The sequence below is a fragment of the Clarias gariepinus genome, chromosome 13 (genome assembly GCF_024256425.1).
Source record: "Clarias gariepinus isolate MV-2021 ecotype Netherlands chromosome 13, CGAR_prim_01v2, whole genome shotgun sequence".
Taxonomy (NCBI): Eukaryota; Metazoa; Chordata; class Actinopteri; order Siluriformes; family Clariidae; genus Clarias; species Clarias gariepinus.
The window spans coordinates 10,798,801-10,812,004 of record NC_071112.1 but is presented as its reverse complement, the minus strand read 5'-3'; the positions used below and the strand labels follow the sequence as shown (position 1 = coordinate 10,812,004).

At 38.7% G+C, this 13,204-nt stretch overlaps 1 protein-coding gene across 1 annotated transcript; it reads left to right on the top strand.

Moving 5' to 3' along the window:
- The first annotated feature begins 549 nt into the window (after nt 1-549).
- On the top strand, nt 550-13,081 carry crip3 (cysteine-rich protein 3). Its single transcript, XM_053510458.1, has 7 exons — nt 550-612; nt 5,755-5,849; nt 10,077-10,134; nt 11,109-11,237; nt 11,484-11,558; nt 11,860-11,954; nt 12,602-13,081. Exons 1-7 carry the CDS (start codon nt 570-572, stop codon nt 12,731-12,733), a joined length of 627 nt encoding a protein of 208 aa, XP_053366433.1. The 5' UTR covers nt 550-569; the 3' UTR covers nt 12,734-13,081.
- Nucleotides 13,082-13,204: the final 123 nt, after the last annotated feature.

The following is a 13,204-nucleotide window of genomic DNA, read 5'->3' as shown; positions in this document are numbered from 1 at the left end:
CAAAATGCCTCCAGTGTGTAAATACATGTGTGAAACACGTGTGTCTTTAAAATGGGAACAAATACAGTACAATTATATATATATATATATATATATATATACATATATACATACATACAAACAGTTTTACTGATTATGGTGAATACAATGACAATAGAATTACAATACAATTTCAAATGAGAAAGATATAAATATATTATACTTTGCAGGTTATGACAAGACACTGCCACTAGAGGGCAGCAATGTTTGCAGTACATCCATCAACAGTCACATTCATCAGTCGCCCTATAAACACTGTTGTTTAACAGAACTGTTAAAGCTTACATTATTATTTAATTCTGATATTCACACACACAAGCGATTAAATATTCAGTTATTATCGCAATAAGGAAAATAATGGAACAAATACATCATAGGATTATTAGAGACAAAGTAGCAGTGTTTTTCTTTATTGACGTTTAATGGACCAATGAGGACAGCGGAAGAGGCTCTGGAGACAGGGGGCGGGGCTTAGCGTTCTCTTAAAGTGTAAGAAGAGCCGCGCGCGCCTCCATCCTCACTGCCCTGCCATGAGCTCGAAGTGCCCTCGATGTGCAAAGCCAGTGTTCTTCGGTAAGACACTAAACTCTCTCCTTATCTCTGCATGCATTCTGCCAAACATTTGTTGTTGGGTTTTTTTTGCTTCATTGCGAGCATGAATGAAAATGCTCTTGAGAGAGTCTTAAGTGTCAGTGTAACTGATAAAGTCCTGGATTTAGAATTCAGTCATTTAATTAGAGTCAGATCTCTTTCTCTTTTAAACATTTATTCTGTTCTTTAGTTGTTTAGAGATTTTTACTCAATGTCTTCCTCAATGCATTACATAGGGTTTATTAATATTATTATTATCATCAATAATCATAATAATAATGCAAAATAAACAGTGTAAAGAGGTTTCATTCTCTATGTGGTGACTTAACATAGGGCACTAAATTAAGTGTGTATATTATTTTTTGACCATGAATCAGAAGTTCAAAGGTGAAGTTAAATCCCCAGACTACAAGTGGGAAATGATTTTCTCTTTACAGAGTGGCTCAGTGTTCTAGATCGTAGTGGACATTTCACTCTCAGTACTTCACTTACATGTGCACTCTGTAGGGTTTCTCCTTTATTTTATACTATAAAGCGCTTTATAAATAATGTACATTGTTACAAAGCAGTTTTACAGAATAAAAAATTATGGAAATAAGTTTGAACAATGTATGAGTTATAACAATAAGCTTGTTCATATAGTTTAATAATCGCACCTGTATAAAATCCCTCCATGACATCACTGATGAAGACGTTGTGGCCTTTAAACAGGCGATATGAGAGCAGTAACATATTCCAGGCCCTGCTGGTAGAGTGGAAAGTGTATTTGTGTGTGTGGGTGTGATGCGACATGATGTCCCTGAAGTGCGTTATTTTTGTATAACCAGACGCTAACAGGGAGAGCACTATTACATTTATACTATACCAAATTTTATTGAAGTAAATTAATTCTGGTAACACTGTGGCTTAGTGGGTAGCACTGTCGCCTTGCACCTCCAGGGTCCAGGTTGTCAGTGAGTGTGTGTGTATACCCTGTGATGGATTGGCACCCTGTCCAGGGTGAAGCCCCGCTCGTGTCCTAAGTTTCCTGGGATAGGCTCCAGGCCCCTGCAACCCTGTATACAGAATTAAGCGGTATAGACAATGAGTGAGTAAGTAAATAAGTTCTGAAATTTTGCGGGTTACTAGATTAATTAATTAATTAATAAGTTACAGAGAAATATAATGCAAAACATTAATATGCTTACAAGTTATTCATGATGCTGTATATTATTAGTCAGACTTTACAGAGTCCTGGATAGGGATTGAGTTTGATGCTACACTGGATATACAGTAAAAGTTTACACACTCCTGCTCAACCTGCAGTTTTTCTCTGAAACCAAGTCCATCGTGTCGGATCTTTTTCTGACTTTTTCTACACTTTATTTTTATTCAGTGTGAAATAGAGCCAACTACGTTAAAGTGAAGTGTTTAAAGTGAAGCTCATGAACCTAGTCCTCTAAAATATTCCCTGATCACATGACCCCCTTCCCCCTTACCATGAGTTTGGGGTACTTGGGGTGACGCGCTGTTTCTGTTCTTGCACCAAACATACTTGTTTGTAACATTACACAAGTTTTGGAATGGTACTTAAAAAGTTCTACTTTGGTCTCATCAGAACTTGGACTATAGAACCTGGACTTTATCATTAAATCACAGATCTCACAGTTTATACAGAATAAAAAATATATAAAGGTGACTGGATTTACTAGGAATAACAGCATGTATGACAAACAGCACAGTCTGAGGACATTTAGAGACGTGTGCAATACAGTTTAAAGTTTGTGGTGATTTCTGCTGACGTGGTTCTAGCTGTCCAACCCCATCTCCCAGACATGTGATGAACTCAAGACAGTACGGAGCAGGACACTGAAGGTCAGGTTGCTGAAGGTCCCTCTGCACCTCCCTGATAATCTTTTTTTATTTATTTTTATTTTTTATCAATTTGTCGCTTCTGGAGAGACGTCCAGTTCTTGGTGACGTGACTGTGATGCTCCATTTTCTCCCTGTGGGTGATGATGGCCTTCAGGCTGCTCCATGGTGCACTAATGTTCTAAAAAAGGCCCCTGTCCCACTCTCCTGATCATATCCTTTATCAGATCCTGTACAAGCTTTGTGAGCTCTTCAGCTAGGAATTAAATCTTTATTTCTTGTAAACTGCAGAGAAACACTGGGGTAAAAAAGGATTCCTTTTTTTCAGGAGTGTAAATGTGATTCACTTGTTTTTAGCGCAGTCACATGAGCAATTGCTTAGGGCACTGTTTAAGGTGTAGGGTATAGTTTGTAGGGTGTTGGACTGGACGCTGCTGTATTGTTCAGGAAGCAGGGTGTAGTGTGCAGGGTGTAGGATGTCATGTGTAGTGTGCACTGTGTAGGGTGTAGTAGGATGCAGGGTGTAGTGTGCTGGATGTGGTCTGTATGGTGCAGGGTGTAGGATTAAGGGTGTAGTGTGAAGGAAGTAGGGTTTAGGGTGACTCATAAACGCTCCCCTCTTTGGTTTGTCCATTATGTCCTACTGAAGAAGTAAAATTAGAGCTTACACTGAACTCCATCATGTCTGACTCCTGCACTGACCAGGGCACATTCCTGAGGCGTTCCTAACACACACACACAAACACACAGAAACACACACATACACACATTCCAGACTCACTGAGGCCGGACGATGAGCTCTGTGGGAGGTTCTCAACAAACATGGATGTGACATTCACAAGTCCCAAAGGCACAAAGGAGAACAAGACCTAGTCCTCTCATCCCAAACACCCCTACACCCTACAACAGGGTCAGATTTGATCACTTCCATTCCGTATCTAGTGCCAACTCCACTGTGCATAATGTATATGTGATGAATAAAGGCTTAACTTCATTTTAAATACAGCTTGCTAGTCTGTACTGTAAAGGCTGAAGTAATGACCCCCGTGCCCTACATAAGATCATATTCAGATTCCTGCTCCCTACACATGTGCACTTTATAGTCTACTAAATTATGTGTTCTACAGCCTCTACCATGTCCTGTATGTGAATGAAATCTGAACTGAAGGTCTAATAGGATTGAGTGTCTGTGTAAGTGCTCTATGTAGGGTATAAAATCGATTCCTCTGCAATTTTTATTGTTCTCAAAAATTTAACCTGAGTCCATTGTTCTATGTGTGCCCTATATAGTGAGTACTATAAGGGCATGTATAATCTGTATCATGTGTAGAGTTAGAGGTTAAATATCTAGTTTATTATGGGGTCTGTGTGCATGGAGTTTGCATGTTCTCTGTGTACTCCAACAGTCCAAAGATTAGGCTAATTACCATTCTCAAATTACCAGTAGTGTGTGAATGCGTGTGTGAATGTTACGGAATACGGTCGTACAATGGGAAAAAATACTGTCTTAATCACCATTGGCCTCCACGGTCCCTAGTTGACTACAGAGCTTCCTAAATGAATGGACAGATTTAGGGCACTATTTAGGGTACAACATTTGCCTCTTACACCCTACCTAGTGTACTTTTTCCCTTATTGGAAATACATACATACATACTGTAGCTAACACACAGCATTGTTTCATTCCCTATCTAGTATACTTTACATAATTAACAGAAAGCTTAGTAACTCCTTAATGAAAATAAAGTGCACTAGACTGATTGCAGTTACAGTATTTAGTTATTGTTAAGTCAGTATTTAGAAGTTGTACTTCAACACGCTGTCTTCTTTATCTCTGAGTTCTTGACTTCCCTAACCTCATTAGAACATGTCCTGATAGAGGAACATCTGCTGAACCAAGTTAAGGTTAGGGTATTCTTAGTGTATTGTTATTTATGTCCTGTAACAGCATGTTTTATTCTCCTTATAGCACAGCAATCTAACAACAATTATACAATTTAGTTATAAATATCAGACAGCAAAGAAGTGTAAACTCCTCTGTCATGAAGAAACATTAAGTTGCACAGTGCTGACACTGGAGACTTCTTCCTGTTACTATGGAAACAATAGCGCATCAGAGCAAGTGCACCTAACCGAACCACTGATTGGTTCAGCAGATGTTACTTTATCAGAACATGTCCTAATGAGGTTAGGGACTGGACTACGGTTCTCGGAAGGTCCCAGGTTCAAACCCCAACGACCACCGAGTTGCCACTGTTGGGCCCTTGAGCAAGGCCCTTAACCCTCAACTGCGCAGATGTGTAATGAGATAAAAATGTAACTCGCTCTGGATAAGAGCATCTGCCAAATGCCTAAATGTAAATGTACTACTGTATAAACCTGCACTACTATCAGAGCTGCTGTTATAGAGGACTAACCAATACCCTCTGACCAATCAGAATGCATTGCGTTGGTATTCATCAAGCCTACATGTTTATTATTATGTATTAATCAATATTTTACATATTATCCAAAATAAAAAAACGATAAAAATCAGTAGCTTCACCAGTTCTAGGAGCACATGTTCATGCAGCTACCTTTAGCAGCACAACTGACAGGTCTACTTTATGTAGTGCACTTACAGAGGAAGTGAGTCCCAAAGCGCTCCTAATGGAGCGAAAATTGAGTGTACTCTATATGGTCCATATAGCAATTCCGTATATAACACTTTATATAATATTAAAACTCCCTGAGGTATCTCTTCTCTGCCACGCCCCTTTTCCACTTCATCTATATTTTATTGTTTTCTGTTTTGCACCGTGCAATGTCTTTATATTGGAAAACAAAAAACAAACAAAAAACAGAAAACCTCTTTTCACACAAGGCTCGACCCCACACGTCATTCCGACTGGATAAATATTACCTGCCTTTATTTGATCAGGTTATAGAAGAAAGAATATGATGAATTCAGACTAAAATCCCAGAGAAGCTGCAGGAAAAACCAAATTACACACACTCATGTGGGAACCTAATCTCGTATGAATCAGGCTGTAGGTAAGAAGCACAAACACTTGTGTAGGACATGAAGGTCACTAGGAGTTTATACTCCCCATAATTACTGCACTAGACCAAACAGGATCAGTGTGTGTGTGTGTGTGTGTGTGTGTAAAATTACAGTACAGCCTTTAAACACTGTGATCACAAAAGTAAACAGTAATCATGTAAATTTAAGCAATAAATGTAGAATTTTTTTTTTTGTGTGTGTGTGTGTGTGTGTGTGTGTGTGTGTTGTAGCGGAGAAGGTGAGCTCCCTGGGGAAGAACTGGCACCGTTTCTGTCTGAAATGTGAACGCTGTAATAAGATTCTTTCTCCTGGAGGCCATGCTGAGGTAAGGAGGCACATCTTCAGAGTGTTGACCCCGCTGCCTCGGGGTTAAAGGTCAACATGAAGAATCAAGACAAGAGCCTTGTTTAATTTAACAGAGAGAGAGAGAGAGGATTTGTGGAATGCGAGTCTGACTGTGTCTGTGTCTCATACAGAAAATATAAATCCAAGTTATTATTATTATTATTATTACACACATTCAACTCCTTCCTGCTATTGTTATGAAACATATCCTGTGCAGTTGTGTGCAAAGTTTGTAGAAAAAATGTCGATTCAACCTCAGCAGCCTACTGTTAAAATATTTATTCTGTTAAAGTTACTTTATATTCGACTTAAAACCTAGAAGAAAAATCAAGAATGATTTACATTCATAACTACCGCATTTAGCAGACGCTCTTATCCACAGCAACTTTTCAAAGGGGTTTAGAGTCTCTGACAGAAACACATCTTCATGCAGGTTCACTGAGTGAGAGCGCCATCAGACCAAAGCTGACTAAAGACAAAACATTTGCTAATTTAAGTGCTTCATGAGGAAGTAGGTCTTTCATCTTTGTTCGAAATAAAGTCAGATCAGACAGACAGAGGAAGTTCATCCACCAGCCTAATGCAGGTTGCCATGTGTAACCTGAGAGATGGTGGAACCAGTCGAGCCGTGCTCAAGGATCCGTGCAGTGCGGGGTTTGATAGGTGCAGTAAGGTTGGTGCGGGTATACAGGACATGACCTCGCCCAGAGAGGGAGAACAGAAGGAGACCCAGCACAGAGCCTTGTGGGACAACAGTAAAGAGTCTACCTGGGGCAGATGTGGATCTTAATTGTGCACAGCACCTGATTTGAGTGTCTGATCTGGTAAAAAGCAAAGCACTATGCTGCTGTAACACAGAGACAGATAAAGATGTACAGCAGAATATGTCAGACTTGTGTTGAAGGGTGCTGAGAGCTTTCTCAGTTTCTCAGCTCGTGTCCTGACTTCTTGTTGATCTTTAGTGTGTGTCTCTGTATGCCTATCTGGGACATGTCGTCTCACCCACATGTGTCTCCGTCATCCTCCTTCATTCTTCATCTTTGACTTTGTGACCATAAATAAATCTTCTCCTGAGCTTCCATCACCTCCTCCACACTTTTGTGAAACACATTTAAATATAGACGTTCTAACTAAATACATCTGTCTATTTATATTTATATTATTATACAGATCTCTGTATCTCCTGACCTGTCCTCTCTGTGTCACACTCTGTCTTGTTCTCACCCTGTCTCATTTCCTGTCTCACTCTCTCCATTTCTCACTATTTCCCTGTGTGTCTCACTTCCTGTCTCTATCTCCCTCTATCCTTGCCTCATTGTCTCCCTGTCTCTCTCCTCTGCTCCACTTTAAACCTGTCTCACCATCTCTCTCACTCTTGTGTGTCTCACTCTTCGCCAGTATCAGTCTCTTCCTGCTTCACTCTGTCTCACTGTCTCTTCGCCTCACTCTCTGTCTCACTGCCACTGTATCACTGTCTCAATTATTTCCTGCCTCACTCTATCTATGTCTCCCTTTCTTAGTCTCTGTCTCACCAAATCCTACTAACTCTGTCTGCCTCTCCCTTAGTCACTCCCTTAGTCCCTCTCTGGCTTACTGACTTTGTCTCCCTCATTTACTGCCAGCTTTTCTATGTGTTTTTCAACCTGTGTCACTGTCTCCCTGAATCTCTGTCTCATTTTCTCATCCTGTCTCACTTTCTCTTCCTGTCTCACTCTCTCTATCAGTGTCACTCTCAAAGAGACTCTCTGCTCTCTATCTTGTGAAGTTATTTTCAGTCTCGGTATCAGACAGTGAATGTGAAGGCTGTTCCTCACACACACACACAAACACACACACACACACACCCTTCCTTATCTTCCTTTTGAGCTTAACGATGGTCTCACTGAGTGTTTGATGGCCTTATCGTACGTTCTTCCTGTATTTTCATTAAAGCTGGTATTTACTCGGCATCTTTAAACATCAGACTTTCTGCTTTTAGACATAGGTGTCTGTTGCACCTGTGACATCACTTCCTTTCTGGCTTTATTCAGAGTTCTCACGTTTATACTATCTGTGTGCACAAACTTTACCAAAAAGTAAATTCCTAAGAAAAGCAATGCCACTCTCCAGAGACCAGCGCATACTGAAGTGTGATGTCATTTCCTGTGTGGAACTTCCTGTCTGAAAATCTGGGCACAGCAAGTCACACAACAATCACTGAGATAACAAACACAGCGTCAGTTTGATCTAAATATAATGCACAGTGTATGTGTGTGAGTGAGGCAGTGAGAGAGAGAGAGAGAGAGACACACACACACACACACACACACACACACTCACACAATAAGCTCTGGAATTCTTCAGGTAGGAGAGGAGGAGGAATCAGGAATCTGCACATTAAAATCACATCAGTGTTTAAATCTTACTCTCCTTCACCCTGCAGCCTGGAATGTGCTGACACACACACACACACACATACTTACACACACATGCTTTGGGGAAAATGTACAAAAAAATTGCCTTTGCAAAATGTGTGTGTGGTTTCAGTCTGAGGCCTTTTTAAGGATCTGGAGAAAAACTCAGTAGCTGAGGCGAGACAGGACGGAAACTATGGAGACACACACACCCACATACACCACACACACACACACACACACACACACACACACACATACAGCTCGCTCGTGCTCTTTTGTTCGGTTTCAGTAAGACTCCAAGCCAAGCCTGAATTTCTAACAGGAATGCTGGAGAGAGATTCAAGTCTGAATTTAACCCGAGCGCTCGTCCTACTCCACAAACACAACTCTAATAAAAGTTATAATGTCTATTCATAGCATATATAAGCTTTATTTCCATTTAATTTGTTTCTAATTATTTTGTGAACTTCAAACACATCATCATCACTTGTTCAGTTTTGACACACTTTTCTGATTTTTTTTTTTTTTTTTGGTGGATTTTTCCCAGATTTTAGTCGTGTCCAATTCCTCCCTGTCACTAGGGGGCTCCCACATTAAGGCTACTACTACCATTCAGTCAGGTGGGCCGAAGACAATCACGTGTTTCCTCCGAACCACGTTACGCCTGCCGACCGCAGCTTTTCAAACTGCTCGCTCACGCACTGTTGGGGGCGGCGTAACACACTCTGAGGACAGCGCTAGCATTCCTCTCGCTTGCGTGAGCTCACAGACGCCCCTGATTGGCTGTAGAGCCGTAATTAATGTGAGAGCACTAAGTACCTCTTATCCCTCCCCTCTGAGAGAGCTCGGCCAATCAGCTCTCTCCAGACCTCCGGCTGCAAGAAGTTACAGCATCACTTGGGAATCGAACTCGCGATCTCCGGGTGATAGGGCGAGCACTTTACATAAATATTTTTAAATCTGCAGGTGACACAGTTATATACCACTATATAATGTTACAATATCTGAATTGTTTTAACAATAATTGCAATATCTTAAATATTACATTACAATACTATCTTACAATATCATTATCTTATCTTAGATTTGGGTGAAATAGCCACTGTGCATTAACACCATTTGAAACTGCAACATTATCCTAGTGCAACTGTGAAATAACATTTTAAACTTTGCAATATAGGCAATAACGACTTTTTAAACTGTGCAATATTACCCCGGTGCAATTTCTTGAAACTGATGCAATTATTTTGTTTGAAAGTGCAATTATTGTTTTGTCTTTAATTTTTCTTTTGCATTTATACACTATACTGTCCCTATTTTTTATTTGCACAATTTCTTCTATGCTGCTGTAACAAAGAAACTTCCCCGCTGTGGGATAAATAAAGGGATATCTTATCTTATCTTATCTTATCTTATCTTAATAAATCTTTTTCCACATGCTTTTGTAACCAAACTAAAAGGAGTGTTCCTTTCCCACATTACTAAATTTGATCTCAAACCGATACCATCTTGAGATCAGAAGAAATCCAAGCGAAATCGTCCAGAACTTCAGTACGGCTTGTTGCGGGTCAGGAGAAATCGTAGCCTCCAGTATAAACGTGTGGCCCTGCAGAAGAGTTATCATGGGTGGATCGTTGCAGTTCTTCTTTAAGCTCTTTATAATTAAATCAGAGTCAAAAAAAAAAAAGCTGAATGATTTGTTAACTTTAAAACTTTCCTGAAATGTAATTTTTTTTACTATTTTTATTTTTATTTTTTTTTATTTTTCATTGGTCATCTGTACAAGTGTTGTGTGTTTTGTCTCTTAACAGCATGATGGTTTGCCGTACTGCCACAAACCCTGCTACGGAACGCTGTTTGGTCCAAAAGGTGAAATTTTTTTTACTAACTCATCACTGTCTGTGTCAGAGAGCCTGATTACACACCTGAGCCCGTATTCACAAAGCTTTTTAAATCTAAAAGTGGCTCCTAGTGACGAAATTCTAAGAAAATTCCTTAAAATAGAATAAGAAATTTCCTTTTTAATTTAGGACTAAATCTTAGTTAAAAAAAATTATTCACAAAACATCTTAAACCCAAAACAGCTCCTAAGGTAAAAGTTGTTAAGAGTAGAGAGGAGGACTTTTAAGAGGCTTAAGGGTTTCTATAGCAGAGGACAAAATGGCGGAAAGAAGAAATATTCTCCAAACACTAAACGTAAAAGTAAACACTTTACTTCTGTCAATTTGGTTTTCTTGTTAATTTACTTCCTTCCATCTCTCTAGGATTGTTGATTTTATACCATCCAAAAGTGCAACTTAAATAGACTGTCCTGCAATCATGTAAATTGGTAAAAGCTGAGGCATTTTGCTCCAATCAATCTGAAATGGGGTACAAATAAAAAAAATCAGTATGGTAAATAAATGTAAGAATTGAAATATAGTAACTATGGAAATTGGTCAACATTTGTCTGTATTAATTAACTTTAAGATATTTAGCCTCTAAGAGAAACTTTGCATAAAGTAGCCTGTAGTCATGATTATACAAAATGATTTTACTGTCTATTCTATTATTATATATTCTATTTTCACAAGGAGCGCATTTTAAGACCTTTGCAGAGATCAAAGGTTATATTTTATCAACCAATCACAGTCCTTGAATTGCTGCATCATCCCTAGCAATAGGGTCAACCACACCTCCTCACTAAGATAAAGGTTTTTGTACTTTCCTTACTCAGAGCTGCTCTCAGAAGTTTCCTAAATCACTTTTAGTCTAGGACTCCCAGATAGAACTTAAGATAGTAGCTCTCTAAGAGAATTCTAAGAAGCTTTGTGAATGCAGGCCCTGGGGTTTGTCGTTGTTAGGTGTGAATATCGGAGGGGCAGGGTCTTATGTCTATGACGCGCCCAATCAGACAGCTTATGATGGACCTTCAGAGGTTTCACCCACAACACCATGGTCCAACTCCCATATCGAGCATCATCAACCCAAAGGTAACACACACAAACACACACACAAAGGGAGACAGAATGCTGTGGAATGTTAATGTCCTACTCTGATTGTTCACTTCCTGCTGTGTTTGTGTTAATGATTTCCGAGTCACGCTGTAGGAAAGTGAGGAATGCTTTACAGGTTTATTTTTGTTTTTATTGGCAGAATTTGAAGGCAAAAAAATCTGTTGATCTTATGCAAATTACCTTTTTAACATATAAATTGTGTGTGTGTGTGTGTGAGAGCAGTACCCTCCGCCCCAACCCGCATGTTTTCCGGAGAGACATCTCTGTGTCCCGGCTGTGGGAAAGCTGTTTACTTCGGTGAGTGTGTGAAAGAGACGGGACAAGATTATAACTCTCTTTTATAAACTAATGCACTCGCATACATTATTAGAAAGCATGCATACTGTCTCACGAATGCATAATAACATCTTATGAACAAAGAGGTCATTGTGGCATCATGTGACCTTCATAGGCCCGGCTGCTTCAGAACCTCTGTAGTATTAATAATACAGCTCACACCTCGCGAAAAGCTTTCAAACAGTCCTTTGCATTTAAATTCTCGTTTTATTGATGTCATGATGATGTCACGGTGACATCATGCGTGTTTTGTGTTCCTCAGCGGAGAGAGTGATGTCACTTGGTCGTAACTGGCACCGGCCGTGTCTGCGGTGCGAGAGGTGCAGGAAAACACTGACCTCTGGAGGACATGCTGAGGCATTTTACACACACACACACACACACACACACACACACAAATATTGAGCAAGTATAAAGCGATCATTAAAAAATGTTAAACATAAAATATTAAATCTGTCATTTTAAAGTGATTATTTATCCTTTATTTTAAAAAGTTCCTACAGTATAATTTTAATAACACAGTTTTTATTATAAAATATTCAGTACACATAGCAATAAATCATAACATATTTTTTTAAATATTGTGACAGGTTTTAACAGTGTGATATTTTGTTTTAATAAAATGTTTGGTGATATACATTTATTTCATATTATATATTTTAGGATGAAATATCAATATACAAGTGTTAAACAGATCTTTAAAATTCATGCAGAGGAAAATATTACATTAAATTATATTGCATTCATTTTAACTAGGTAAAGAAAATGCATTGGGACATGAATGCGATTAATATGGAAATATGCAGTAGTTACGATTGAGCTTGTTTTTAAATAAAAATAAAAAACATTACTCAATATTACATCTTATGGTGGTTATTATTATTGCTTACATATGGAACATGAAAAAAACCCTCCTGAATTTTCTCAGGTGTATAAATATTTAATAATTTGAATAATAATATTAATACTTTGTTCTGAATGTGTGTATCTGCGCTGTGTTTCAGCACGAGGGTCGGCCGTACTGCCACGTGCCCTGCTATGGCTACCTGTTTGGGCCTAAAGGCGTGAACATCGGCGAGGTGGGCTGTTACGTCTACGAGCCGGATGAGAACGGAGAGAACGAGATACTCGGTTAACTTACAGCCAGCTGAAATGAACACAAAGTGGTGGAATGATTTGAACCTCCCCGCCAACAGCCATGTTTTTATTTTTTATAAATTGAAACGAATAATAATCAGCTGAAAACGTCACACTATTTAATATTTTTTTAACCTTCTGTCTGCACTGTATCAGTAAAAAACACAAAGACATGATGTCACACGCTTTATCGACCTTCATGCTTTATAATCACGCCAGTATATTTACATTTATTTAAGATAAACAATTTAAAAAATCTGCAGTTCAGTTTGCAAATACATATGATCAGAGCTGAGTGCTCACACCACCATGTCATGTGAAATTTAATAAAAAAAATAAAAATAAAAAAAAACATCATAAACATTCAGTGTTTTATAAATGTTATTATTATTATTTATATATTTATTTATATATATATATATATTTATTATTTATAAATATTCAGCACTTAATAATATTTAATTATTTTA